At 45.7% G+C, this 26,656-nt stretch overlaps 1 protein-coding gene across 2 annotated transcripts in view; it reads right to left on the bottom strand.

The window, feature by feature from the left end:
* SRPX (sushi repeat containing protein X-linked) overlaps window positions 1–26,656 on the bottom strand; it is a 401,322-nt gene that overhangs the window by 123,230 nt on the left and 251,436 nt on the right. For both annotated transcript variants that reach the window (XM_086934154.1, XM_086934155.1), the window contains one exon: window positions 668–794. In XM_086934154.1, coding sequence (XP_086790280.1) covers window positions 668–794 — 127 coding nt within the window. The remainder of the gene's footprint in view (window positions 1–667; window positions 795–26,656) is intronic.

Raw genomic sequence — 26,656 nt, 5'->3', positions numbered from 1 at the left:
GTTTTGTTGGTTAATTAAAAAATTTGAAAAAGCATTTTTTAATATTAATAAACGTTAATGTTTAGTTTTGTGTAATAAAATTGCTCACTGCGTCACTGGATTCAAGGTAGCCTGGCTGATATGGGGTGATGCCCCAAAACCGGTCCCACAATGCTTGTTTTTGGTCCAGGGAGGACCTGGCTTGAAAGTTTGGACTGGACTGTTCCCATGAGGAACAGGGTCAAAACTGATTTCCACATGGCTGGGTCCAAACTGGGGTGGCATGCTGAGCAAAAGAACGATGGATTAAACCCAGGTCTTTGTGACTGGGGTGAATGTTTGCATTGTTCAGCATTCCGCCCATCATTTTTTCCTTTTGCTATCTATTACAGTGGCATATACGTGACCGAAGGTCAAACATAATAGCTTTGCTTGCTAGAGAGCATGGTTCATACAGCTGGATAAAGAAATGATCACAGCTGCCAGCAGGATAAGCACTCTTTCTGTGGAAGCATGCATATTTTGACAACTCAAAGTCTGTACTAAACTGATTCACGGTCCCTTTCTGTAGTAGTCTTGAAAGCTAATTTTATCTCATTATGTTTGGGGACAGCCAGACCTACCTACTTATAAGTATGACAGAGAGGAAAGGGAGCTTTAATGATTCATTGGGAGGAGTTGTACTTACTCTGTCAAAATACCATCTGCAGTGTCCATGCCCTCTGGAGTTTCCCAGGTCACACGTACAGTCAGCTTATTGGGTTCTGCTAACTTCTCCTTGACACTTGGGCACTGGATTCGAGGAGGTTCCACATCTATAACATAACCAGATCAAAGCAAGAAGAATGAGTAATGACTCTACAAAGTCTGAGTTTTTATCTTGTAGTTCTTGATGTATTAACACTCTTGACATGCAATTTATCAAAATCATAGGTGGGTTTTTTTCCATAGCATCCTGTGCTGAAGTTTTCTTCACTCAGAGGTTTGGTTTGTTTTATTTGCCAAATGGTTCTTTCAGGTTTTTAGTCTCTCCCTTCGCTTCTCCTGCACTGCTCCCATGAAATCAAACTCCATCTTTTTCATATCATGTTTTCATGGAGTGTTGCTTTCCAGCCTTTGGAAATTCTTCTGAACTGTGCATTGATAAAATAGTTTGCCTTCCATATTGATGCGATTTACAGATGTAAGCTTTCATTCCCCAATGACTAAGGACCATATGTATCAATGTTAGGTTTTGCGATTCTCAAATAACACATTTTTGAGAATCGCTATTTGAGAATCGCAAAAGGCTATGTATGTAGGATTTGCAATACATTTTGCGAATCCTACATATTTCTTTATTGCGATGTGCAATTAAGGAATACCTACCCATTCATTCCTATGGGCCTAGAGGCCCATAGGAATGAAAGGGAAGACATTCTCAATTTGCAATTCCCAATTATAGAATCGCAAATTGAGAATGCAATTTCAAGTGTGCCAGGGTGTCAAAAGGACACCCTTTTCCACCCCTGAAATGAGCATGGGTGCACATGTGGCACACATACATGCCCTAAGGGCATGTGTGTGCGCCACATGCCACTTTGAAAAATGCAAAAATGTGCACTTTTAAAAGAAATCGCAAATTACCACCAACCTGTAGTTGGTGGTAATTTGCGATTCCTTATGCCATATTCGCACAACGTGGGTGCTTCATACATTCCATTTAAGGAATTGCAATTGGCGATTCCTTAATTTGCGAGACAGTTGTGCTTTCATATATATCACTAGGCCAAATTGCGATCGCAAACGCTGAAATTCTGCGAACTCTTGATACATATGGCCCAAAAATATTATTTTATTAAACCACTGAGAGGGCATAATCTTGATGTTGCATATTAATGTGGCCAGTGTCTGCCAGTGAGCAGAATGCAATTACTGACATTTTAATTCCAATAACATTTTCTTGCCTCCTAACTACGTCAGCCAATCTGGAGGTCCAATATACAAACAAGTCACAGAAGGTTCATCACAGGGTAGAGCTCATCAAGCCCCCCTACCTTTATTCTATTTTCCGGTTCTAGAACTATATATTTGTTAGACCCATTGGTTTTGGGCTGGTTGGCCACATTGCAACCAGTCACAATCCACTGTTCCAGATAGAATGAGAATGAGTCACCCTTGGATACCTTGGCACCGAGCAGTCAGGCTTACCCTCAGGGCCCAACTGTAAAGTATTGGAACAACACCACCTTCACAACACACTGCGTACACCACAAAAAGACTCCACACGGTATGTATAATATACTTGCCTTTGTTACACACACACCTAAATCAAAACAAGATACACATTGTATACACAATTTACAATTATATGCAAGTGTTGAACTACCCCATTGACATCAAAATGAAATACACATTGTATATACACTTTACAGTTATTTGCAATTGTTGAACTTCCCCATTTGCAGAACAGGCAGACAGTTGCAGGTCTTTGGCTAGGGCTCGTGACCCAGCGCCCAGTAACTCAGCTACACTAGCAAACAATACAGATTGCCCCTGCTGACCCCCCGTTGACTAGACAGTCGGAACCACCTAACACAGAAACCTAAGTTTTTTTTCATCCAGATAAGACCTCTAGATGCCTGGCGGCACCTGCACGAGTGCCAGATAACGATCCCCCTGTAGACAAATGGTTGTGACCCAGGAAGCTGGTGCACTTCCAAGTCGAAGGAAATGTTTTTCCCTCAAGTGGAGGTGTGAACAGCTGTAGCCCCGAATGTTAGCAGTAGCTGCCCACAAGGCACACAAAACCCCTTGGACCTCATCACATTGTTCTCCACAACAAAGAACAACAAAGAACCTTGTGGCGTGGGTCCAGGAAGAGGAAGCCAGCGACATCGGACAGAGACCACAATGTCAAGTACTGTTGCCCTCCGGTCAAAGACAGTCTCAGCGCCTGGCTCATGTTCCTCCAACAACCCTCGGACAGCACCCTCTCCACAGTGCAAGCTAGCACAGGTCCCCTTGGTTGCAAGCACAGGCCTCTCAGACTCTAACAGCTTTCCTTGCACTCGTTGGACTCCTCACTTCCCAGCACCTCAGGTGGCTGCTGATCTTTATGAGCACACACCTCTGTAAAGTGTAATGATGGTGTATACTAGGACGGTCCTTCTCCCAACCACAATCACTCCACCTGTTTCTGCCGCAACCCGTGCGGTCCTTTCGATCTTGTGGAAATTATGAGATACTTTGTGTCCCTGGGATCTTGTGGACAGGAGGCAAACCAACTGACCTTTGGAGAGAACTTAGGGACCGGGGCCATGACAGTTGGCACATAGCTACAGGCCAACAACATCCAGGCAAAATCCACCAAGTGATAGTCCCCTTCCTGGAACACAAGTTCCTCACCACCACAAGTCTGAGGATAGTCCAGTTGCAGTCCCTCCTGGCCTCATGATTCCTCATGTCGACATCCCAGCGTCGAACCAGCGTCACATGGTTCCAAATCCAAAAGAGTCTCTACTTTTGGAGGCCAGAGCCCAAGTAGTTATACTCACTTTGGCCTTTTTAGATTCATTCAGTTCAAAAGGCCACCTTTGAAATGAAAAGGACCTCTCTAAATTGTGTCGTGTCTGCCATCCTACCCTGGGAGTTTGATCACTATCTTTAGTGGGGCCAAGCTCCTGTCTCTTGGAATGGAGGTGTGAATTCCACCCCATGCAACCATCCCAGAAAGCCCCTCAGAGTCAGAGGTCTGCAGTTTCCTTTGAGCCCCTAGTTTATGGCCATTTATCTGGAATGCACAGATGTAGCTATCCACCTAGCACCCAGAGGGGAATTGGAGACAGGCCGACAGGCACACAGAGCCATGAGTGATGTAATATGTGAGGTCATAGGCAGTGCATTGTGGGAGTGTAAGTTATAGTTAGCTCAGGTACTTATAACGGCTGAATTTCACTGGTTTCTTTTGAGTGAAATCTGAGCCCAACTATAATGTCCTAATAACCTTAGTTTTTTAAAGTGAATTTCTAATGTTTTTAAAATAGTAGCTACGTTTGCAGAATGGTGGAGAAAGGGGCCTGGCCTCAGAGGCCCGCCCAGCAATCATTCTCTGTGGGACTTACTCGAAGTAACAGGAAGGCTTGGAGGTAACAGGAGGGTTTGTTGGCCCCCCAAGGTCCCAGTGGAGCCAGGGGAATGTTGTAGGAAAGTGGGTTTCTGTTGCAGTAACCTCCCCACCTTTTGCCAGACTACTGATGCACTATTGACTTGATGTGCCCTGGGTCCCTACCAATCAGGTTCCCAGGGCCTGTGTTCTTTCCCCAAAACTAACCCAATTGACACCTCAAGATCTGGCTCTTCGAGCAGTAGCAGCAGCGGGCTCTCGAACAGCAGCAGCCCCCCCCCCTTTTCTCCAGCCTTTGTAATGTGACCCCCAGCTTCTCCTGCTATTAGGAGCAGGCCCCCCTCCTGTCTCCCCTCTTTTTCGGTGGGAAGACAGGCAGGGTAAGCTAGCCAGCCCAGAAGGTGTGCCCACATCTGCCAACTCCACCCCTCAGGTGGGGGAGGCGAGGTGAAGCCCACTCTTTAGTGCCTGCCATCTTGCAGATGGCAGGCACTCCGCAATCAGGATTAGGGATTGTGCACACTCCCCACGTGCGGTGAGCACATCTAGGGTGTAGTCACCCTATGGTCAGTAGCCTATTGGCTACTGACCTCGAGACCCCTAAAACGCCCCCTAAATACAGTATTTAGGGGGCAGCCCTGAACCAAAAAGCAGACAAAAATAAACTACAAGAGAAGAAGAAGGACCGAACAGCTGTGCAGAAGCTAACAAGAGGAAGACGCCCAGTGACTTGACCCCAGTCCTACCAGCCTGTCTCCACCTCAAACCTGCACCTGCGATATCCCGGTGTGTCCTGCAGCCAGCAACCTCGAAAACCCCGGAAGACCTGCCTGCCTTCAACCTCAAAACTGTGTCTCCTGTGAACACTGGATTTGTTCATCTGCAACCTCTGCTTCCTGCCGGACAACGTGGATCCGCCCCACTCTGCACCCGCCATCTACGGCCTGAGTTCGAGTGGGTAAACACCACGATTAGGGCCCACACGCAATCCTAACCCGAGATATGGCAACCCCTGACCTGCCCCAAGACTCCAGCCGATGCCTGCAGCCTAAACCAGGAAGGTCCCCCCAACAGCGACCAGGAGCTGGTAAGAAGATCTGACCCCAAAAGGCACCCTTGCACCCGACGCCCCACGCCTTGGGTGGCCAAACCAACACTGCCTAACCAACTCCTAACTTCCCAACTTACCTCTCAAATTGGTGGTCGCACCCTGAAGACCTGCGTCCCCAAGCCTGCAGTGCCTTTGCAAACCGGAGGTTCCCCATTGCAAACAACAAGGCGCCCGATGTCGAAACAGCACCCTGCACCCGGCCGCCCTGGTGCCACACTATGGGTGCACCTTTGGTGCTACTTTGTTTCCCCATTTGCTCTGAGCTAAAGCCTAGGTGCTTTGTTCCCACAACCAACTGGCCTGCTCATCAGCAACCACCAAGTGGAGGCCCCTTATCTCCCATTGGATAACATTGGGCCTCAGCACTCTGCACCCGGCTGCCTTAGTGACGCCGAGGTGCATCCTTAACTCTGGGGGACCCCTGAGTCTACCCCCAGAACCTCAACTCCCACTACCAAATACGTACCTTAAAACCGATAACACTATTTTCCTCCATAGGATAACATTGACTGTTTTTTTCTTGAAAAAGTTTCTAAGTGTGGAGTTTGAAAACCTAAAGAAATTCTTTAAAATGTTACTATTTAACCAAAATGATTTTGCTTACCTGTTTACAGGACATGTCCCAAAGTAGTATCCAGGTATACTACTCTGAGTAAGAAAAGTAATTTAAAAAGTAACTTACCTAGTATTTTACTGAAAAGCCCATTCAAGTCTATGGACTGTATTTACAAAGTATTGCATTTCTCTACAACCAAAAACAAAGTGCATATGCAAATACAATTCAAACTGTTTGCAAGCTGCAAATTGCTTAACTGTGCCAGGCTTGCTTGGTTCTAGATAATTAAATAACTAAAAGAATATTTTTATACAACAACAATTGATTTGAAGTTCAGTCTTTGAGTGTGTGAATTAATTTTCTGACTGAGTGTGTACAACAAATGCTTAACACTGTCCTCTGATACTGCCTTACTGCTCAACCACACTACCATAAATAGAGAGTGAGGTGCTGTCTAACTTTACTTATGCCTACCTTTGTGGTTCCACTGGACTCTATACCTCACTTTGGTATAGTATATACAGAGCCAGGTTCCTACAGACGTCTGCCACAATCAGAAGTGCTCCAGGTGGAGTGTTTGCAGAGTGGTGGTAAAAGGGGGCAGGGCCTCCGATGATTTGCTGGTCCCTTATTTTTCAATTTTTTTTTATATTAGGCCAGGGGGTCTGTGTGGCCCCTATTTCATCCCCGGAGGCCCCATTCCCAAGGGAAAGGCCTTTTCTGAATGAAAGAGGAGAGCCACGTGGCCCCACTCCCTGGGCAAATTTTAGTCCCGGAGACCCCATCCGCCCCCCGGCCTAGCCTTTTTCTTTTTTTAAAACAAACAAGGGGAGTGGGACTGCGCACCCCGCCAATTTGGACCCGGGGATCCCCCCCCCCCCGGCCTCACCCCCACTTTCTAGTGTTGGGACCATGGGCTCCGGGATACTAGGAGGTGGGCCCATACCCCCCCACTACATATTTTGGACATGCACCCAGGACCTGGCCCACTAGAGGGCCAATTCAAAACGAAGCAGGGGAGCCTATGTTTGCTTTTTTTTCGTTTGGGATTCACAAATCCTGCCCCATTTTCTTTTTTTCGTTTTTTCCTGTGAATTGGTTCAACCGAGTCACAAGATCGTTGCCAGAACATCCCTGTTTGAAGTGCTGGCAGCCAATCAGATCTCAGCACAAGAGCTCTGGACGGGTCGTAAATCCTCCATGTTCCCCATTGTATGTCTGAAAAACCTTTAAATAACTCTGCAACTACTGAACGGATGTACACCAATTAACAAAAAAGGGTGCCTTCTGTACCAACAACTACCTTTCTGCCAAATTTGGTGTGGGGATAGGACACAGCCTATTCAGATGTGTCATCTCCCTCTCCCCCTTCCTGCCCAAGAAGCCTATCAGAATGTAGATGAATAAAGGGGAGACCTCTGTCATACCCACCCTTGCTGTATTTGAGGCTGTCTAGAGGCAATGCACAAACTGTGGCTGTCACCCAGCCCAGACATGTATTGGAGACAGGCTACAGGCACACAGAGCAATGTTAAGAGCAGAGAAATATCCACTTTCTAAAAGTGTAATTTCTAAAATAGTAATGTTAAATTCAACTTTACCATTAAAGATGATTTATCATTACCATTCCAAAGATATGAAACATGATGCAGTTACTCTTTTTGAATCAGGAATTACAGTTTAAATGAGTTTTAAGGAATTCCCAATGCTAGCCTATGAGAGAAGTAGACCTCACAGTAGTGAAAAAAAAATGTAGCAGTTTGACACTACCAGGACATATAAAACGTTAAAAGAGCATGTCCAACCTTATAATTCTACAGCACCCTGCCCATAGGGTTACGTAGGGCCTACCTTAGAGGTGACTTCTTGGCCACTTGTCCATGCGACCATTTTAGATTTTCAAAAGGGGGGTTTATGGATTGGCAAGCAGTTTTTAATTCCAAGTCAAAGTGGCAGTAAACTGCACACACACAGGCCGTGCAATGGCAGGCCTGAGACAGGATTTAAAGGCTACTTGTGTCAGTGGCAAAACCAGTGCTGCATGCCCACTAATATAATTTAGATTCCAGGCACTGTGTATATGCTATACCACTTTACAAGTGACTTACAGGCAACATAAGTGTACCAATCAAGTGTTCAGCAATGGCACCATGTTTAGGGGTGAAGCAGTGGTAAAGTGCTCAGAGTCCTACTCCAACAAAAAGATACAGCAAAAGGTGAAGGTAAGAAGGCAAGACGTTGGGGGGAAGACCACCATAAGGATAACAGGTCTAACAATGACCATGGTAGCAGACAGGATGCAAACCAACTGCCTGAAGTTCAACTCGGACAAGACAGAATACTGATATTTGGAAACAAGATCTACCCAGGGGACTCCACCTGGTGGCCTTTGGAGCTAGGACAAATACCCACATCCACAGACCATGCAAGAAATCTAGGGATCATCCTAGATGACAAGCTCAACATGGTGGCTCAAGTCAACACGGTGAACACCTCATGCTTCCACAACCTATGCATGCTGCGAAAGATCTTTAAATGATTGCCTCAGAACACTAGACGGACTGTCATGCAAGCACTCATCTCCTGGAGGCTGGACTACGACAATACTCTCTATGCTGGAATCTCCAGAAAACTCCTTCACAGATTCCAGACAATCCAGAATGTGGCTGCAAGACTCATACTTGACCTCCCATGCTGCACCCACATCACAAAGCACCTCAGGAATCTACACTGGCTCCCTATTCACACGAGCAACCAATACGCATTCACCAACCCACTAGACACCTACTCTCTGCATCATCTCACTCGCACACACTAACCACAGCCACAAAAGTAAAACTGGAGGTTGCTCATTCTCGTACAAGACATGTAACGACCTCCCTCAACACATCAGAGTCTTCTCCTTCTTGGGTTCCACAAGAAGAAGAAGGTTTGGCTCTTCCTAAATGGACCTTGGACCCACACACCTACACACTTTGCCCAAGCGCCTGGATACCCTCTCAGGTGATTATTAAGCAGTACAAATCAACATTACCTAACATAACAAAACATAACAGGAAGGAGCTGGGGTTAAATCTTAACTACTGAAGAGGTATACACCAGTCTTTGTTTAGCTTTCTCCAAACCTTGGGGACTCAAGTATCTACCGTAATACAGGCAGCTAAAGGGCACTTTGCTATTTATCCACAAAGCGGTGTCCTAACTTGTTAAGAATAAAGTTCAACATGGACAGTTTCCCTGCAGCTATGAAGCTACCATTGGATGCCCAGTCTCTATTAGTTTTCCAACATACAGAAAAAGCATCACAGGAGCCAAAATGGGATAAAACTGGCCCCAATCAGGATGGTATGGGTACATAAAAAATTCAGTATGATTAGGGTAATTAATGTAGCCAGGGACACAGCATTTCCAATAACTAAATTCCATACACATTATGAGAAAATGCTGCTTATAGTTTGATCGTGTGTAAGTAGTGTGATAATAATAATTTACCTTTAGGTAATGGAACATAGCATGCTGTCTATCTTCCTATACTGGGTATTGTCATGGTAACCAGTGACCAATTTGCTGTCAGCAGTGCAGCTTTGGATCCCTTTATATTTCACAATGTATTGATTTGAGATACATCAGGTTTCTCATGACAGGAGCTATTAAGAGTAAAGGAAATCCTCCATGGATTTTGCTACTGGCATCTCGCTCCTAATGCAATTACCCACAAGTCGACAGAATAAAGCAAGCTCAAGCTTGTCAAGGAAGTTAGGAAATGCATTTTGCTCAAAGGAGTATAGTTTGTTCGAAAATAGGCGAACAAAGGATAAGATCAAATCGCTGGCACAATGATCTATTTCATCTCATGACTCCTAGGAGTCTGGACACAGCAGTAATTCGAAGGGAGTGGTTTGGGAGTATGCCATACAACAGAGGAAATGTAAAACCACCAGCACTACTAAATGAAAATAACAAATGTGTCATTCTATGTGTATCTGGCTTTAGACATCTGACAGCAAGCTAGAGAACTTTGTACTCACCGGTGCATGCTCTTTACCTGAACCTGAGAAAACTCGAAACAGCATTTTATATAACAAGATCTGTTATTGATTCATTCAATGGAGATGGGTAGGCTGGATTAAATGTTAATTATGCTGGTGTATTTTTGAATAATTTTGGAAATTTTCCATTAGGCGCTTATCACATGAAATTCCCAGGAGAGTCGGATCACGAACAACTAGAACGTAAGAGGCTACTGTTCACCACACCTGTGTTTTCATGCCAAAATGGATGCAAGGACACCCAGGAATCTAGTGCTAAAATCCAGATTTTAATTCATATAACTTGCAATTTTGCATAAATTTCACCAAATTCTGTGTAATTAAGCAAGAGCAAATTATGCAAATTTCACACACACCTGGTTAGTCAGCAATTCCATGAAAAAATGAAATTTCACCTTTCTTGAACGAAGGAACAGTTCTGCTATGTACAGACTAAATCAACACTTTAGGAAAACAATATAACAAGATTTTCTGTTTTAAAAGTCAGTTCAGAAAATGTCTTAGCAAATTCACTTTCATACTATTTGAGGGGAAAGTTGACGAGTTGCAGACTACACCCCCTGCTGGTTGAATTTAACGCAATAATTTCTAATTCAAAACATTTCTAAAGCGCAGCGTGCACCGTGCGGTTTCTTGGCGCTAGTGGGGGGTTCAGCAACTGAGGGAGAAGGCAAGAGGGAAAGGTGTGAAGAACTAAACGGGGAAGGCCTGATTGAAGAGGAAGGTTTTTAGATCTTTGCGAAATGAAAGATACTGGGTGGCAGAACGGAGATGGTCGGGAAGAGAGTTCCCAAATGTTGGAGCCAGGGTGGAGAAGTTGGACCCACCCCACTTTTTGCGTGTGAAGCGTGGGATCTGAAGAAGGGACTTAGAGGAAGACCGGAGCTCTCTTGCGGGAACATAGGCTTTTATTAATGAGGAAATGAAAGCGGGGGCAGTGCCCTGGCGGGCCTGGAAGACCATACAGCCGGTCTTGAAAAGGGAACGTTCCTTTACAGGGAGCCAGTGAAGCTCCCTGAGGAGGGGGGTGGAGTGGTGATAACGTGGAAGGCCATATACCAGCCGGGCCGCCTGGTTCTGGATCAACTGGAGTCTACGCAGGCTGTATGCTGGAATGCCATGACAGAGGGCGTTGGCGTAGTCCAGCCGCGATATCACCAGGGCGGCCATGATCAGCTTAAGTGCCTGAGGGGAGAAGAAGCGGGAGACAGAGCGGATAGTTCGGAGAGTGAGGAAACAGGAGGAGACCACGGAACTGATTTGTGAGTGGAGGGTGAGCTGATTATTCATTTTGACACCCAGTGTTTTGACCGTGGTTGAGGGGGAGGGTGCGGGACCAAGAGAGGGGGGCCAAAAGAGGGAATTCCAGGGGCTGGATGAACCACCGGTGAGAACCAATTCGGTTTTGTCTGGGTTCAGCTTAAGATGGTTGTGGTTCATCCAGTCCCTGATAAAAGTCATTGTTGACTGGAAATTAGAGGCAGAGAGAGAGGAAGAGGACAGATCAAAGATGAGCTGGAGATCATCCGCATAATTGTACACGGTGACCTCCAGCTGCTGGAGTGCGAAGATAAGAGGAAAGATATAGAGATTGAAAAGTAAGGGAGAGAGAGAGGATCCCTGGGGAACACCACAAGTGACAGGGAGAGGAGTGGTAGTAAAGTCACCTAGCCTGACCGCCTGGGTGCGGTCCCTCAGAAAGGAGGAGAGCCAACATAATTTTATGAGCAAGTCAAAGAATGGCATCAGCTGGTATCAGAAGCAGAGCAGCTGAGGTCCTAGATGTACTACTATGATGGAGAAACAAAAGTTAGAGCTTCCCACAATATCTATGGCTAGAGGACTCGTGCTTGAGCAGGAAGAAAGGACAATCGCAGGAACAAGTCGAAAGGGTCTTTCGTCTCTTAAACTTGATAGTAAGTGGGTCAGGTCGAACCATAGGCTGGCCCCTGCTCCTTTTTTAGCTTGCGTTGCTGCTATTTTTTCTTCAAGGCTATGCACTAGTGGCACACTATTGGCAAGTAAGCCTGCTGGGACATAGTGTTGAGGCTCACACCTACTAAGCAGTTGGTCTTAGGAGCTTGAGAATAAGGACGACAGGTAGGTCACCTGAATACTCTTCTACGTTCAGCATTACAAGCCCAGTGGTTGATGCTGGCACCCTCATGAGATCTGTTATTAAAAGTTGAATGTGGAGGTTGCAGCTTGAGCACCCAGAGCTTAGTCATATGCGGCCCTCAGAGACGTGTGGGAAGATGGACCAGTCCCAGGAATGAGGGGTCAGACTCCTCAACTGTTTCTACCACCAGCAGAGAGTGCACATTTTTCTTGGTGGCACACTGCAGGAGGTAGTTGGTGGTGTTTGGAGTTCTGTCATAAGGAGGTATTTTCAACAGCACACTTGCTGGCCCTTATTTTTCTGTAAAAATAGTGGCCTTGCTGCACCAGGATAGTCTGATACATGAGGCAACAATGACTAAGGATGCATGTGGCCCTGCACCGATCTACTCACCAAACCATCAAAACCTGTGAAGGATCCAATGTGTGGGTAGTGGCAATCCCCATGGTGGGATAGGTTTGTCTCCATATGGGATGTGCCTTCTTGGGTGGATTGAGTCGTGCTGTGTGCACTAGACAGATATGGTCCTGTATCTGCCTGAGGTGCTGCTGGGGCCGCCAGTAGGAGTAAACATGCCCACGGTGGGTCTAGTTTAGTTGTGGGGTGAGATAATTTTCTGGATGCACTAAAAAAGGTGCTTCCAAGTGATATCAGCCAGATCGAGGAGATGGCAGATTCATTTTGGGCACACTTTGAGGTGTTGTCGAGCAACAAGGGGGGGGTGCCTCTCTGCATCAATGTCTACTGTTGAAAGTTTCAGAAGCTTGGGATAGGGAGCTCGGGTTAACTAGTGACCTCCTCATCCAGTGGCGGAAATTAAAAGGAAAATCAAACATTATAACTTGAAGACACCTTCTGTGGTTGGATGTTTGCTTCCAATAGGAGAGGTTGGGGTGGGTATAGGGCTGGCTGGAAAGGGGAGTGTCCAGCTGGCAGTGGAGACCTTCTAGCACTAACTGGAGGTGCCTCATGAATGGACAGTTTCATTGGGGAGGGTCTGGGTTCAGTGGGGATGGTGTCTCAAACTTCCCTGGCTGCATTCACGAGCAAATCAGTTATTTTGATATGTTACACAAAGGCATGAGCTCAGAAACCACCTCTGGGTGCAGTACACTCCCTTGGGTGGGCACTGGTCCACTGTACAGGACAAAGGACATCTAATAGTGCTTTCACTCTGCAAACACTGGTGTTGGTAGGTATTTCCTAATATTGGCCTTCTTTCTTTGAATAACTCATACAATGACACAATAAGACAACCACACGACATTTACACTCCATTGCACCACACATATTACCTCTTGCAGCAAACAAGTCTAAGACAACACTCTTAACTCTACTTCATCCCTCTTACACACAACATACACTCTCCTCACAAACACATCACCACCCCTCTTACCTTACAACTTCCACTTCCAAAAAAATACTGTGCAAATAAATCCATCTCATAAAACATATACGCCAGCATCTCCTTCCGCTACTCCTCAAAAACATAACATATCACGCACACCAGCAAAACAAATCTCTCAAGCACAACAGCTCATAATGCTTATTCATTTTTATTTAAGGTTCTATAGAATGTGAACTTGACCTGTTGTGGTATCAGAGCACTTTACAGGGAAAACTCGTTGTATACAGGTTTGACACAGGCAAAATAAACGCAGATAGAGATAGAGGGAAGTGGCTACATTCGGACATAACCAGGGTATATACATTAAGCAGAGGGGCGACAAGTCAGCAAAATGCAGGAAAACCAGCAATTACACATGTGGGGTGACAGGTCAGCTATATGCAGAGAGAGTCCACAATTATATATGAAGGAATAATGAATCAGTACAGAGAATCGGAGCAACCAAGCAGACCAGAGATTTTTCAGAATAACCAGAGTACTACCGCGGAGCAGAGTGCACGGTAAAGAGAATTAAGGGAGGAATTTGCTCATTAGGAATGTTTTAGCTTCCTTCATAAAGGATGACAGAGAAGGGATACTTCTGATGGAGGGTGGCAGCGAGTTCCATGTTCTAGGTGCGGCCCCAGAGAAGGCATGGCTATAGGTTTTATACTTACGGATGTGGGGTGGCTGGAGCACAAGGTCTCTGGCAGACCGGGAGTTTCTGATTTCCCCAGTTACCAAGAGTTTCTTGGCGAGATATGGAGGGGAATTTGTGTATAGTGCTTTGTGCATGATACACGCCAGTTTGAGCTGGACTCTGGCTACAAAGGGGAGCCAGTTCAGTGCCTTCAGATGCGGAGAGATGTGGTTAAATTCTTTTAAGCCTGTTCAGACTCTTGCTGCGGCGATGAGGCAGGCTTTTAGGGGGTCAGTGGAGATCTTGGGTAGGCCTGATTGGGTTGAGCAGTCGTATTCAATCCTGGAGATAACTAATGCCTGGACTGCGGTTTTTAGGTCTGCAGCTACAAGGAAGGGTTTTAGTTTTCTCAAATAGCTCAGGTGGAACTTGGCAGTTTTGCCCATCGAGTTGATCTGGTCATGCATATTCAGGTTGCTGTCCAGGGTTATGCCAAGAGATTTGGCAGATTCTACTATGGTTAGTGTGCAGTTAAGTGCTGTGATCGAGTTGGTCCATTTCAGCATGTCAGTAGTGTTTTTAGGGGAGGAGATGAGAAGGAACTCCGTTTTTTGTGCTTTCTGTTTGAGCTGGTTGCTGGCGAGCCATTGAACAGTTAACTTCAGAGCCTCATTCAAACAGTTAGTCTCCTCTAGAGATTAGATTTGGGTATTGTCGGATTACATATGGAAGGAAATGTTGGCAGTGCGGAGTATTTCAGCTAGCAGTTTGAGGTAGAGATTGAAGAGGGTAGGGGACAGAGTTTAGCTTTGAGGGACACAGATTATTATCAGGGTGGAAGCAGATAGGTTGCTGTTAACTAAGTATATCTGGGAGCGATTCTGGAGGAAGGAACCAAACCATTTGATGACAGTACCTCTTATTCCCATCCTGTGTTTGAGACGTTCAAGTAGTTTCTCGTGGTTGACTGTGTCAAATGCCGAGGTTAAATCCAAGGGCTTGAAGAGCATCGTCTACAATGTGAATAATAGTTGTTTAGGTGCTGTGCCGGCACCTGAAACTGGATTGGAATTCACCTAACAGATTGAAATTAGCAATGTGGTGGCTCAGTTGAAGTTGCACACATTTCTCCAGCACTTTAGAAAGAAGAGGAATATTGGATATTGGTCTGAAGCTCTCTGGAATAGCAGGATTCAGAGTGGGTTTTTTAGGATTCGGGTGACTTGCCCGGTTTTTAGGGAGTCAGGTATGGAGCCTTTGAAGAAGGGAGGCGTTGATTATTGTAATCCAAATGGAAATGATGAATGGGCAGGTCGCTACCAAGCAGTTGGAGGCGAGTGGGTCCTTAAGGTGGCTATTCGGTTTTAAGGGGGACAGAATTTTTGAGATAGAGAGGTCGTCATATGCTTTGAATTTGGACCAGTGAGCTTGGCTTTTGGGTGTTACCTGGGGGGATGAGGAAAGAGATGGGTCCTGGGAGGAGGAGGTGGGAAGTTAGAGGCAACATTAAGTTTGTTTTCTAGGGAGTTAATTTCGGCTGTAAAGAAGCAGGAGAGCTCCTCACAGGTTATTAGGGATTTGGTAGTTTCTTTGGAGGTTTTGGCTAGTTTGTTTGATTAGAGTTTGACGATTTCAAAGAGCTTGCAGGGTCTATTTCTAGTGTTTTCCAGTTCGGATCTGAAGAACTCTTGTTTGAATTTGAGGACGTTTCTGTTATATGTGTTTCTGGTCTGACGGAGAAGTTTTAGTTGGAAGGCTGAGGGGTGCAGTCTCCAGTTTTTTTCTGTTAGCCGGAGAGCTCTCCTTTCGGTATTGAGGGGTCCATTGAACCAGTGGTTTTTGTCTTTGATTTGGGATCTTTTTAGCTTTAACTTACCATCACAAACTACAAACCTACATGCACCTTTCAAATTACACAAATGAGCAAACTCCAATACCAAGCGTTTGCTCTTCCACCACACCCAACACATATACAGCATCACAGCAACTGTCTTCCAACTGCCTCTCATCCATTGGACCATTTAGAACGTTACTACATGACCCACAAGCTGTACTGCCACCCCTAACTCATATACCTTCCGCCCTAAACAGAGGTACACAAAATAAGCAATATGCCACATCTCACAACTTCGCTTCTCCATGTCTACTGCACAACAAAAGGTTATACTACAAAAACACAGCGCACCAACTCACTCTCAAACACCATCCTCACCACCTACACATGCAGGCCCATCAAAATGCCTTCTTAGTCTGCTGGACAAAAAAACATGATTTTTATCCTCATATACCTAATACCAACACTAAGGACACACCAGCTGCAAGCCCACAAAATACTGCTTATTCCTCTACAAAACAAAGTCACACTATCAGCAAAACACAAACTGTCTACTAATAAATGCTCTATGGCTCCGTAAGAACAAACATCACATCCACATCCTTCTCACTGACGCAAAACCAGACATATTATTCATAACTGAATCATCGTTGAGAGATGATATAGCTCCAGTCCTGCATGAAGTCATTCCTCCACGCTATCAAACGACCACCCAAAATCATATAGGCAAAAAAGGAGGTGGGCTAGCTGTTGTGTTCAGGCAAGCATTACATATCACTAAAGTTTACAACGTCTCCATAAAAGATTGTGAGACCCTTTTCATCAGATGCAATCCTATACCCTCTTCCTCCAGTAACTTAGTGTTCCTTTACAGACCTCCACCTAGCAAGGCAACATTCCCAGTCGTACTTCCAGACACGGTTTCAAACCTGATAACACTACAATCTAACCTATACATTCTGGGTGGCCTCAACATTTGGTTTCACAAACCAAATATGCCCCATCCGAAAATAATATTTGCGGGCCTAGAAGAACCGAACCTGCATCAGATGGTCCATAAATCCACACACATCGCTGGACACATCCTAGATGTCAGTTTTGTTAATACAGCAAAACCAAAGGGGATGATGGACGGAGTGTTGAACATTGCAAGCACTCAACCCCAGTCAACTGATCTGGGTTTAATCCATCATCATTCTTTAGCTCACTCCGCCACCCCAGTTCAGACATGGCCATATGCAAATCAGTCTGACCCTGTGCCTCATGGGAACAGTCCAGCCCGAACTGCCAAGCCATGTCTTCCCTGGACTGGAAACAGGCATCCTGGGACCAGTTTCTGGCTAATACGCCATCATCAGCTAGGCTATCTTGAATCCAGTGGCAAAGTGAGCAAGGGACCCACGTCTGGCATACCCTGCCAACGTAGGGTGAACAAAGCAAAACCAAAGGATATGATGGACGGAGTGTTGAACATTGCAAGCACTCACCCCTAGTCAACTGATCTAGGTTTAATCCATCATCATTCTTTAGCTCACTCCGCCACCCCAGTTCAGACATGGCCATATGCAAATCAGTCTGACCCTGTGCGTCATGGGAACAGTCCAGCCCGAACTGCCAAACCACGTCTTCCCTGGACCGGAAACAAGCATCCTGGGTCCGGTTTCGGGCTCACAACCCTCACTATCCAGGCTATCTTGAATCCAGTGGCAAAGTGAGCAAGGGACCCACGTCTGGGCATACCCTGCCAACTTAGGGCGAACAAAGCAAAACCAAAGGGGATGATGGACGGAGTGTTGAACATCGCAAGCACTCACCCCCAGTCAACTGATCTGGGTTTAATCCTTCATCATTCTTTAGCTCACTCCGCCACCCCAGTTCAGACATGGCCATATGCAAATCAGTCTGACCCTGTGCCTCATGGGAACAGTCTGGCCCAAACTGCCAAACCATGTCTTCCCTGGACGGAAACAAGCATCCTGGGACCGCTTTCGGGCTCACAGCCCTCATCAGCCAGGCTATCTTGAATCCAGAGGCAAAGTGAGCAAGGGACCCATGTCGGGGCATTCCCTGCCAACTTAGGGCGAACAAAACAAAACCAGAGGGATGATGGACGGAGTGTTGAAAATTGCAAGCACTCACCCCCAGTCAACTGATCTATGTTTAATTCATCATCATTCTTTAGTTCACTCCGTCACCCCTGTTCAGACATGGCCAGATGCAAATCAGTCTGACCCTGTGCCTCATGGGAATAGTCCAGCCCGAACTGCCAAACCATATATTTCCTGGACCAGAAACAAGCATCCTGGGACTGGTTTGAGGGCTCACAGCCCTCATCAGCCAGGCTATCTTGAATCCAGTGGCAAAGTGAGCAAGGGACCCATGTTGGGGCATTGCAAGCACTCACCCCCAGTCAACTGATCTAGGTTTAATCCATCATCATTCTTTAGCTCACTCCACCACCCCAAGACTGATTGGCATATGGCTGGGTCCAAACTGGAATGGCATGGTGAGCAAAAAAACTATTGATTTAGACCCTGTTCTCTGTACTGGGGTTATTGTATGACATTGTTCTGCATTCTGTCTATCAATTGTTCTTTTTGCATTTGTCACCCCAAGTGAGACGGGTATTCTCAGACGTGAGTCCTGTACTCTCTATGCCACTGGAATCAAGCTAGCCTGGCTGATGAGAGCTGAAAGCCCGAAACCGGTCCTAGGATGCTTGTTTCCAGTCCAGGGAGGACCTGGCCTGGCATTTCGGGCTTGACTGTTCCCATTGGGCGCAGGGTCAAGACTGGTTTGCATATGGCTGGGTCCAAACTGGAATGGCATGGTGAGCAAAAAAAAGTTGGATTTAAGCCCACATCTCTGTACTGTGAGAATGCATGACGTTGTTCTGCATTCTGTCCATCAATTGTTCTTTTTGATTTTGTTAAAACAGCACTAGTTGCCTTTCAAATGGTGACTCTGGTCACTTGGTCAGACCACCATTTGCTTGCCTTCCAACATAAAACAACCCTAATTGACGCACCTAAAACCACCTAATGTGCATCTGCCTATCGGCTGTGGAAATAACTCAATTTGGAGCACTTAGAAACACAACGAACATCCAGTAGAGACCTAGAAACAATCAATTATGTTAAAATACTATGAGTGGCTAAAGGAAACTTTTGATATCCTGATACCACTAAAAACCACACAACAGAACAAAAGAAAACAAGCACCTTTGAGAAATAAAGAGATAAAAGATAAAACAACAAATTAGAAAGCTGCAACATGCCTGGCGCAAAACAAATTCCAACCAAGACAAACTTCACCTACAGAAAATTACAGATTGTACAAGTCAGCTATCAAAAACGCAAAGAAAAAATACTATTCAGACAGATTTCAAAATGCTAAATATGCAAATACAGAAATCTATAAAATTCTCAATGAATTTGACAAACCAAATTGCCTAGAAGGAGCTCATCCCGTTAATCAAGAGTTCATAGACAAAGTGACAAATACTTACACGGATAAAGCAGACCCGTTGAAACAGACACAAAGCATCATAACTAACCCTTTCACAAAGCTACAATCCAAGAATACTGTAACCCAGCCTCTCCATTCCTTCCAACACATCTCACAAGATGAATGTATGGACCTGGTCAAAGCAAGCAGGCCTGCCGGCAGCCCTTTTATTCCTTGTCCACAGCAAACCTTCAAGACGATTCTTCTAACAACCTCTGCTGCCACTCCAGTAAGGAGAATCATCAACAACTCCTTAACCCCTTCGAGGCTAATGACGAGCTGGGCTCGTCATGGCGCTTACCTGCCGTGCGCGGATGACAAGGCCAGCTCGTCATGAAATAAAGTAAAACAACAAATTGCAGCGCAGGACGGGAAAACGCCTAGCAGCCATGGGGTTAAATACTGGAATATTCCTAGAACTCAAAAAGTCAAACATACACCTATTACTGCAGAAAATAAACTTGGACCATCTGAACCCTGCTACCTACAGACCTATTTCAAATGGACCTTCCCTGGGCAAACTGATAGAAAGAGCAGCTTTCATCCAGATGTCACATTTCATTGAAGAGAATGCCACACTTTCAGGCTTCTAAACGGGATTCCATCCAGGCAAAGGACCAGAATCTGCCTTCTTTGACATCTGGGATGACCTGAAGAACACAGTTGACTTCAATGGGGTTGCTGCGCTACTTCTCTTGGACCTCTCGGCTGCCTTTGACACTGTTGACCTGACACTCTGCTACAAAGACTCAAAGAAGCCGGCATAGAGGAGACTGCTCTTCAAAGGATTGCGTCCTACCTTCGCAACAGAACTAATGTTATCCAAAACCCCCTTTCTCGTCCAAACCGTACTTCACAAAAGGAGAGGTCCCTCAAGGCTCTATCTCGCCCATGCTTTTGAACATCTACATGAAGTCATAACAAGCACTGACCGATCACCTTCACCTTACATACCATAATTATGTATACGATATGCAAATACTTCTCCACCGCAATGCCCCAAAGACATTAGAATCTCACCACTTTTCATTTTTCTAAGAGCCGTGGAACAATGGGTATGGAGCCATCTCACATTGAATGCTGCCAAAACAGACATATTCATGTGTGGCGATTGGAAACATTATGATCCGCTTGCCGTGTGGCCTGATGATCTGGGAACACTGCCTAAAATATCGAAGGAGGTAAGAAACCTTGGAATGACCATGGGCTACAAGCTATCGATGAATGCCCAAGTGGACAAACTAGCAAGATCAGCTTTGTTACTATAAAAACTCTGTGAAAAATATTCCACCATTTGGGATTTCCACACAAGGTCCAGGCTACTAGCTCTCTTGTTTTTTCCAAACTCGATTACACCAATAGCCTCTACCACGGATCACCTTTAATGACCATGAAAAGACTACACCTGATTCAGAACTGGGCTTCCAGACAACTGTGGTGTAGTTCATACAAATCTATTCAGGATCTGACCGTTTAGACAACATAAACTTAGGGATTGGTGTCATCTGATTCCAGGCACCCCAAAAGGATATGTTAGTCTGTAGACCAGCTAGTTCACAGTGCCAATCCAAGCCCTACAACCTTACCAAGGAGCGAATAGTTTCTGGCAACTATCAAACATGCCAACCCTGACCCCTCGGGGATCGTGGAAACAGTACAGTACTTTTTGCTCAGTCACTCAAGCTCTCTTACTCTCAGAGAGGCATACAGAATAAAGGATGGGGACGTGTTCAGTAAGCATTTATAGAACCAACGTCATTCTAGTAAATAATACGTGTGCTGCAACAACCATTAGACAGAAACAGACGTACACGGTTATAAACACCAACAGAGTAAAGAAAAGGTAGAATTCTCCCATAGTGATAAAACAGTGAATAGATGCATACATATATATATATATATATATATATATATATATATATATATAGATATAGATATAGATACATGACAGTAATAATATGTACTCTTACGATATAACACTAACTAGATGTACCTGATTGTACGTAGCATGTATGTAGGTGTAGAGCCAAGAAAACCCCTAAGAAAGAGCCAACTCTATTACCTGATGTGAGAGAACAAAGGACACTGTTTTGGTCTTGAGTTGGACACCCCGCGAGGGATGTCAGACGATTGCGTGCTGGAGTATCTGTGTAGAGGGACCTCAAAATCCCGTGTCAGCATGGAAGCTTCTTTTCCTCGGATTTTCCCAGCAAAGATGTGGGATCTATATACCCAAAAGGTACCCTCAGGGGTTCTACCTAGGTGTGTTATGGTACTGTGGACATGTCGGCCAAGGATGACGATAGTGGTGACCCTTATACAGAGTTATTATGCAGAAGATGGTAATCTTGCTGTGATACTGAGAATCTGCATGCAAAATAAATGAGGCTAGTTTTCTGAGAAAACCACACAACGTTTATGAGGCCCCTAACTAGGTCAAAGGTCAGCACCAGAACCGTTATGTAGAATAATGGTATGACAAAAGTAGGTAAAATGTTGTGCTACTACCTAGGCCTATATCGGGGTACGTTGAGGGTCATAACACTACTCATACATAAAAAACCGCAAGACCATATCTCCCCTGCCTTGAAAGCCCTACATTGGTTACCATTTGCCAGAAGATCCATGTTTAATCTGCTGTGTATCACCCACAAAGCAATACATGAAACTGGACTACTCTTCAGCAGGAATAAAATTACCAAACACATTCGATAAAGGAACGTCTACTCTAGAGTAGCACCTCACCTCAAAATACCAAGATACATGAAAAAAACAATGGGTTACTTATCATTGTCTGTTAAAGCAGCCAAACTATGGAACTCTTTACCACCACAACATGGGATCCACAGATAAGCACCTTATCTTCAGAAAACTATTCAAGAATTGGCTCTTCCCCGCATAACCACCATGTGCAAACAGATAGAAACATAAAGCAAATCTCTATGTATAAAGTCAGTCAGAAAGGCTTTATTTCGATAAAAACATATCATATGTATAAAAGGATTTATTTCTACTATAGATATATACCTATATTTGTACATTGCTTTGTATAGACGTGTAGAATACTTATGTTTACAAAAAGTATTATATAGAGATATTTATTAGTTCTGCTTAACAAATGTACATATTACTTAAAGTTACATTATTCTATGTTGTTAACAAGTATATAAGTGACTGCATAAATAAGTAAATCTTTTTTGCATAACTTTATCTACAATTGCTTCACTATTAAGCTACAAAAATATATCTACATTAATAAAATAAAACTAAAGCACAACACTTCAAAGCCAGAGTTTATTCAATGCATCTTTAATCTACATAACCTACCTTCCTTTATGCATCTATATATATTCCATGTACGTATGGACCTGTAACACTTTTGCCTCTATATATTTATTACTTTTCTTCTAATTTAGCATATTCAATGCACAACCCTATTTCTCACCCTATACCTCTCTCAATATATCCTCTTCCTCCACTCTCTCATCCTTCCCAACACCCATACCACTACTATGATCCCCAAAATAACCCTTTCGATTCTCTTCCCTACTCCACCCCTTCTTGCATCATCTCATACGTCTTTTTACTATTCCAATCCCACAAAACAAGCCTTTCTGAACCCCCCTCTGACTCTTCCCCCTCTACCTCCCGTTTACTCATCCCCCTCCACCTCCCTTTTACTCATCACAAGCCTCCTCCTACTGCTATGAGCCACAAAACAAACAAACAAAAATCTAAATCTTTCCCTTCTATCCTTCCCAATCCAAACAACTGACTAACATTTCCACTACTCAAAATACTATCACATTTTCACTATTCTAATTCACCACTAATCCTTTATGGGTTCCGGAGTAACATGCAACTCACCGAAAAAGCGCTTTGATGCCTAGCCAAGGGTAGTAAGCGCTATGCAAATGCCATTTCAATACAATGCAATACAATGTGTTGCTTAACCCCTTCACTGCGGCAGCTATTCCGCCGCAGTGCTAAGGGGGTGGGCGGCCGCGCGGCGGGCGCATGCTGGTGACGGAACCGCTCCGTCACCAGCCGCGGTTGCCCTGTGCTCATGACGGAGCGGTTCCATCACAGCCTCGCCCGCTCAATAGAATGTTCAGCGAAGGCGCGGAATCCGCGCCGCGCAGGCGTTCCGAGCGGGCCGTGACGGAACCGCTCCGTCATCAGCACAGCGCAACCGCGGCTGATGACGGAGTGGTTCCGTCACCAGCACGGGAGGGGTTAAATAACTGCACAGGCAACAATTTAGGTTTCTTTTGGGGGCCTGAGCATGCCCTGAGGGGGGTGTAAATAAATAATGTGAAATAATAAAGAGAACCTAATTGCCTGTGTACTTTGACAAGTCGACAAAGGCGATCTTTTTTAACCCCTTCGATGCTGATGACGGCCGGGAGCCGTCATGGCACACAGCGCTCGTGTGCTGATGACGGCTCCCGGCCGTCATGGCGCCTACCTGCGGGAGGAGGGCTGCAGCTCCACCCGCGTGTCGGCGATTTTTTTTTTTTTACTGCGGGAGGCAGGGGAAGACCTTCCCGTGCCTCCCCCACCCGCCCCCTCCAACGTCACTGATGACGTCAGCGCGCGAGCCGCGCTGACGTCGGCACTTGTTTACTTTCTGTTTCCCCACCGGTGGCCGCCATTTCCAAGCTGCGCCTCGGTGGGGAAACAGGTACGTACAGCGATCTCGCTGCAACAATCTTTCTTTGCGAGGCACCGGGGGACAGAAAAGGGTTTGCCTTTCCCCCCGGTGCCTCTTTTCTGCATTCCTGCTGCACGGTCGTGCAGCAGGAATGCAGAATAGTCTGATTTTTTTGTTTTTTTTTGGGATTCCTCTATCGGGGAGCGGCCCCTTGAGCAAGGGTCGCTCCCCCAGGGGTGCATATTGTTTTACTGTGCTTGCCCCCCCCCGGGGGGGGGGGCAGGAGATATATTGCGGATTTGTGTAGCCCACTGGACCACCAATGCAACATTGTTTGGGGAGTGGCCCCTTGGGCAAGGGTCACTCGCCTTGGGGGCATGTTTTTGGCGATCTGCCCCCGTGGGGGGCAGATCAAACAACGCTTTTTGTTTTTTTGTAGCCCACTAGGCCACCAGGGATGGGGCAGGAGATATATTGCGGATTTGTGTAGCCCACTGGACCACCAATGCGACATTGTTTGGAGAGTGGCCCCTTGGGCAAGGGTCACTCGCCTTGGGGGCATGTTTTTGGCGATCTTCCCCCGTGGGGGGCAGATCAAACAACGCTTTTTGTTTTTTTGTAGCCCACTAGGCCACCAGGGATGGGGCAGGAGATATATTGCGGATTTGTGTAGCCCACTGGACCACCAATGCGACATTGTTTGGAGAGTGGCCCCTTGGGCAAGGGTCACTCGCCTTGGGGGCATGTTTTTCGCGATCTGCCCCCGTGGGGGGCAGATCAAAAAACGCTTTTTGTTTTTTGTAGCCCACTAGGCCACCAGGGATGGGGCAGGAGATATATTGCGGATTTGTGTAGCCCACTGGACCACCAATGCAACATTGTTTGGGGAGTGGCCCCTTGGGCAAGGGTCACTCGCCTTGGGGGCATGTTTTTGGCGATCTGCCCCCGTGGGGGGCAGATCAAACAACGCTTTTTGTTTTTTTGTAGCCCACTAGGCCACCAGGGATGGGGCAGGAGATATATTGCGGATTTGTGTAGCCCACTGGACCACCAATGCGACATTGTTTGGAGAGTGGCCCCTTGGGCAAGGGTCACTCGCCTTGGGGGCATGTTTTTGGCGATCTGCCCCCGTGGGGGGTAGATCAAACAATGCTTTTTGTTTTTTGTAGCCCACTAGGCCACCAGGGATGCGTGAAAGGAGAGTGATCCCTCGAGCAAAGGTTACTCTCCATTTAGGCCCCACTAGATCACCAGGGATGTGTGTGGGGAGTGGCCCCTTGGGCAAGGGTCGCTCCCCAAGGGGGGCATATAATTTTACAGTGTCTGCCCCCCGGGGGGGGAGGGGCAGGACATATATTTATGTATTTTTGAGCCCCCTGGACCACCAATTTTACTCTGTATGGGGAGTGGCCCCTTGGGCAAGGATCACTCCCCTTGGGGGCATGCTTTTGGCTGTCTGCCCCCGTGGGGGGGCAGATCAAGCCATGCTTTATGTTTTTTGTAGCCCACTAGGCCACCAGGGATGGTTATAAGGAGAGTGTCCCCTTGGGCAAGGGTCACTTTCCATTTTGGCCCACTAGACCACCAGGGATGTGTGTGGGGAGAGGCCCCTTTGGGCAAGGCTCACTCCCCAAGGGGTGCAAATATGTCTATGGTGTCTGCCCCCCTTATATTTTGTATTTTTCTGCCTGCCTGAACCACAGATTTTGTGTTCTATAGGGAGTGGCCCCTTGTGCAAGGGTCACTCCCCTTGGGGGCATGTTTCTGGCAGTCTGCCCCCTTGGGGTAGGCAGATCACGTCGGTATTCTATTTTTTTGTAGGGCCCACTAGGCCACCAGGGATGTTTAGAAGCAAAGTGACCCCTAGGGCAAGGGTCAGTATCCATTTGGCCACTAGACCACCAGGGATGTGTATGGGGAGCGGCCCCTTTGGGCAAGGGTTGCTCCCCAAAGGGTGCAATTTATTTTGGTACATTGAATGTTTGATAATGTATTGGCCCACTGGACCACCAATGAAGCCATGTGTGGGGGGTGGCCTCAAGGGCAAGGGTTTCTCCCCTTTTACAGGGGTGAATATTTTATTTATACTCTTAGGCCCACTTACCCCTTAGCTTTTTTGGTGTATTGTGTGTTGACTGGTGCATTATTTCAATATGTGATTGTAATGTTTTTTCTTCTCCTTTTTATTGTAGTGTAAAGCTTGTGATTCCTGTTTGTGGTTTTGACAGTGGTTGTTCTGCAGTTTTGCGTATTTGCGTTTATTTGGTAAGAAAAACATTTTTGTAGGGTTTACTTCAAATGAGTATTATTGTTATGCATAAATGTCTTTTTTTGTAAGTGCTGTCATAATGGCTGTATTTCTGTTTGTGTTCTGAGCATGAAATTAATTGCGATGTTTTTTGCGTTGTTTTATGTGTAATTTGTTTTTTTACCTTTTTCTTTTTTAGTGGGATATTGTTGATCCTTTCCGTGTCTGTGCAGAGTAGGTGGTGCTGAGTCTAGCTGCTTCTGTCAAGTGAGTGGTATAGTGTTGGAGTATATAGGTCTGTGAGATAAAGCAACATTGTGTTTATTTCTTTTTTTTCAAAGGATTTGTGGTTCACGTGTTTGACAAATAATCTTTTTTAGTTAGCATTATGGCTAGCCGTAGAATGACTGCTCAGCAGGTGATTAGTTTGCTTCTTGAATCTTCCTCTGAGCTGGATTATGAGACTG

Source organism: Lissotriton vulgaris, chromosome 8 (assembly GCF_964263255.1).
Source record: "Lissotriton vulgaris chromosome 8, aLisVul1.2, whole genome shotgun sequence".
In the NCBI taxonomy this organism is placed as follows: Eukaryota; Metazoa; Chordata; class Amphibia; order Caudata; family Salamandridae; genus Lissotriton; species Lissotriton vulgaris.
Note: the sequence above shows the minus strand (reverse complement) of the source record. Positions and strands in the feature narration are given on the sequence as shown.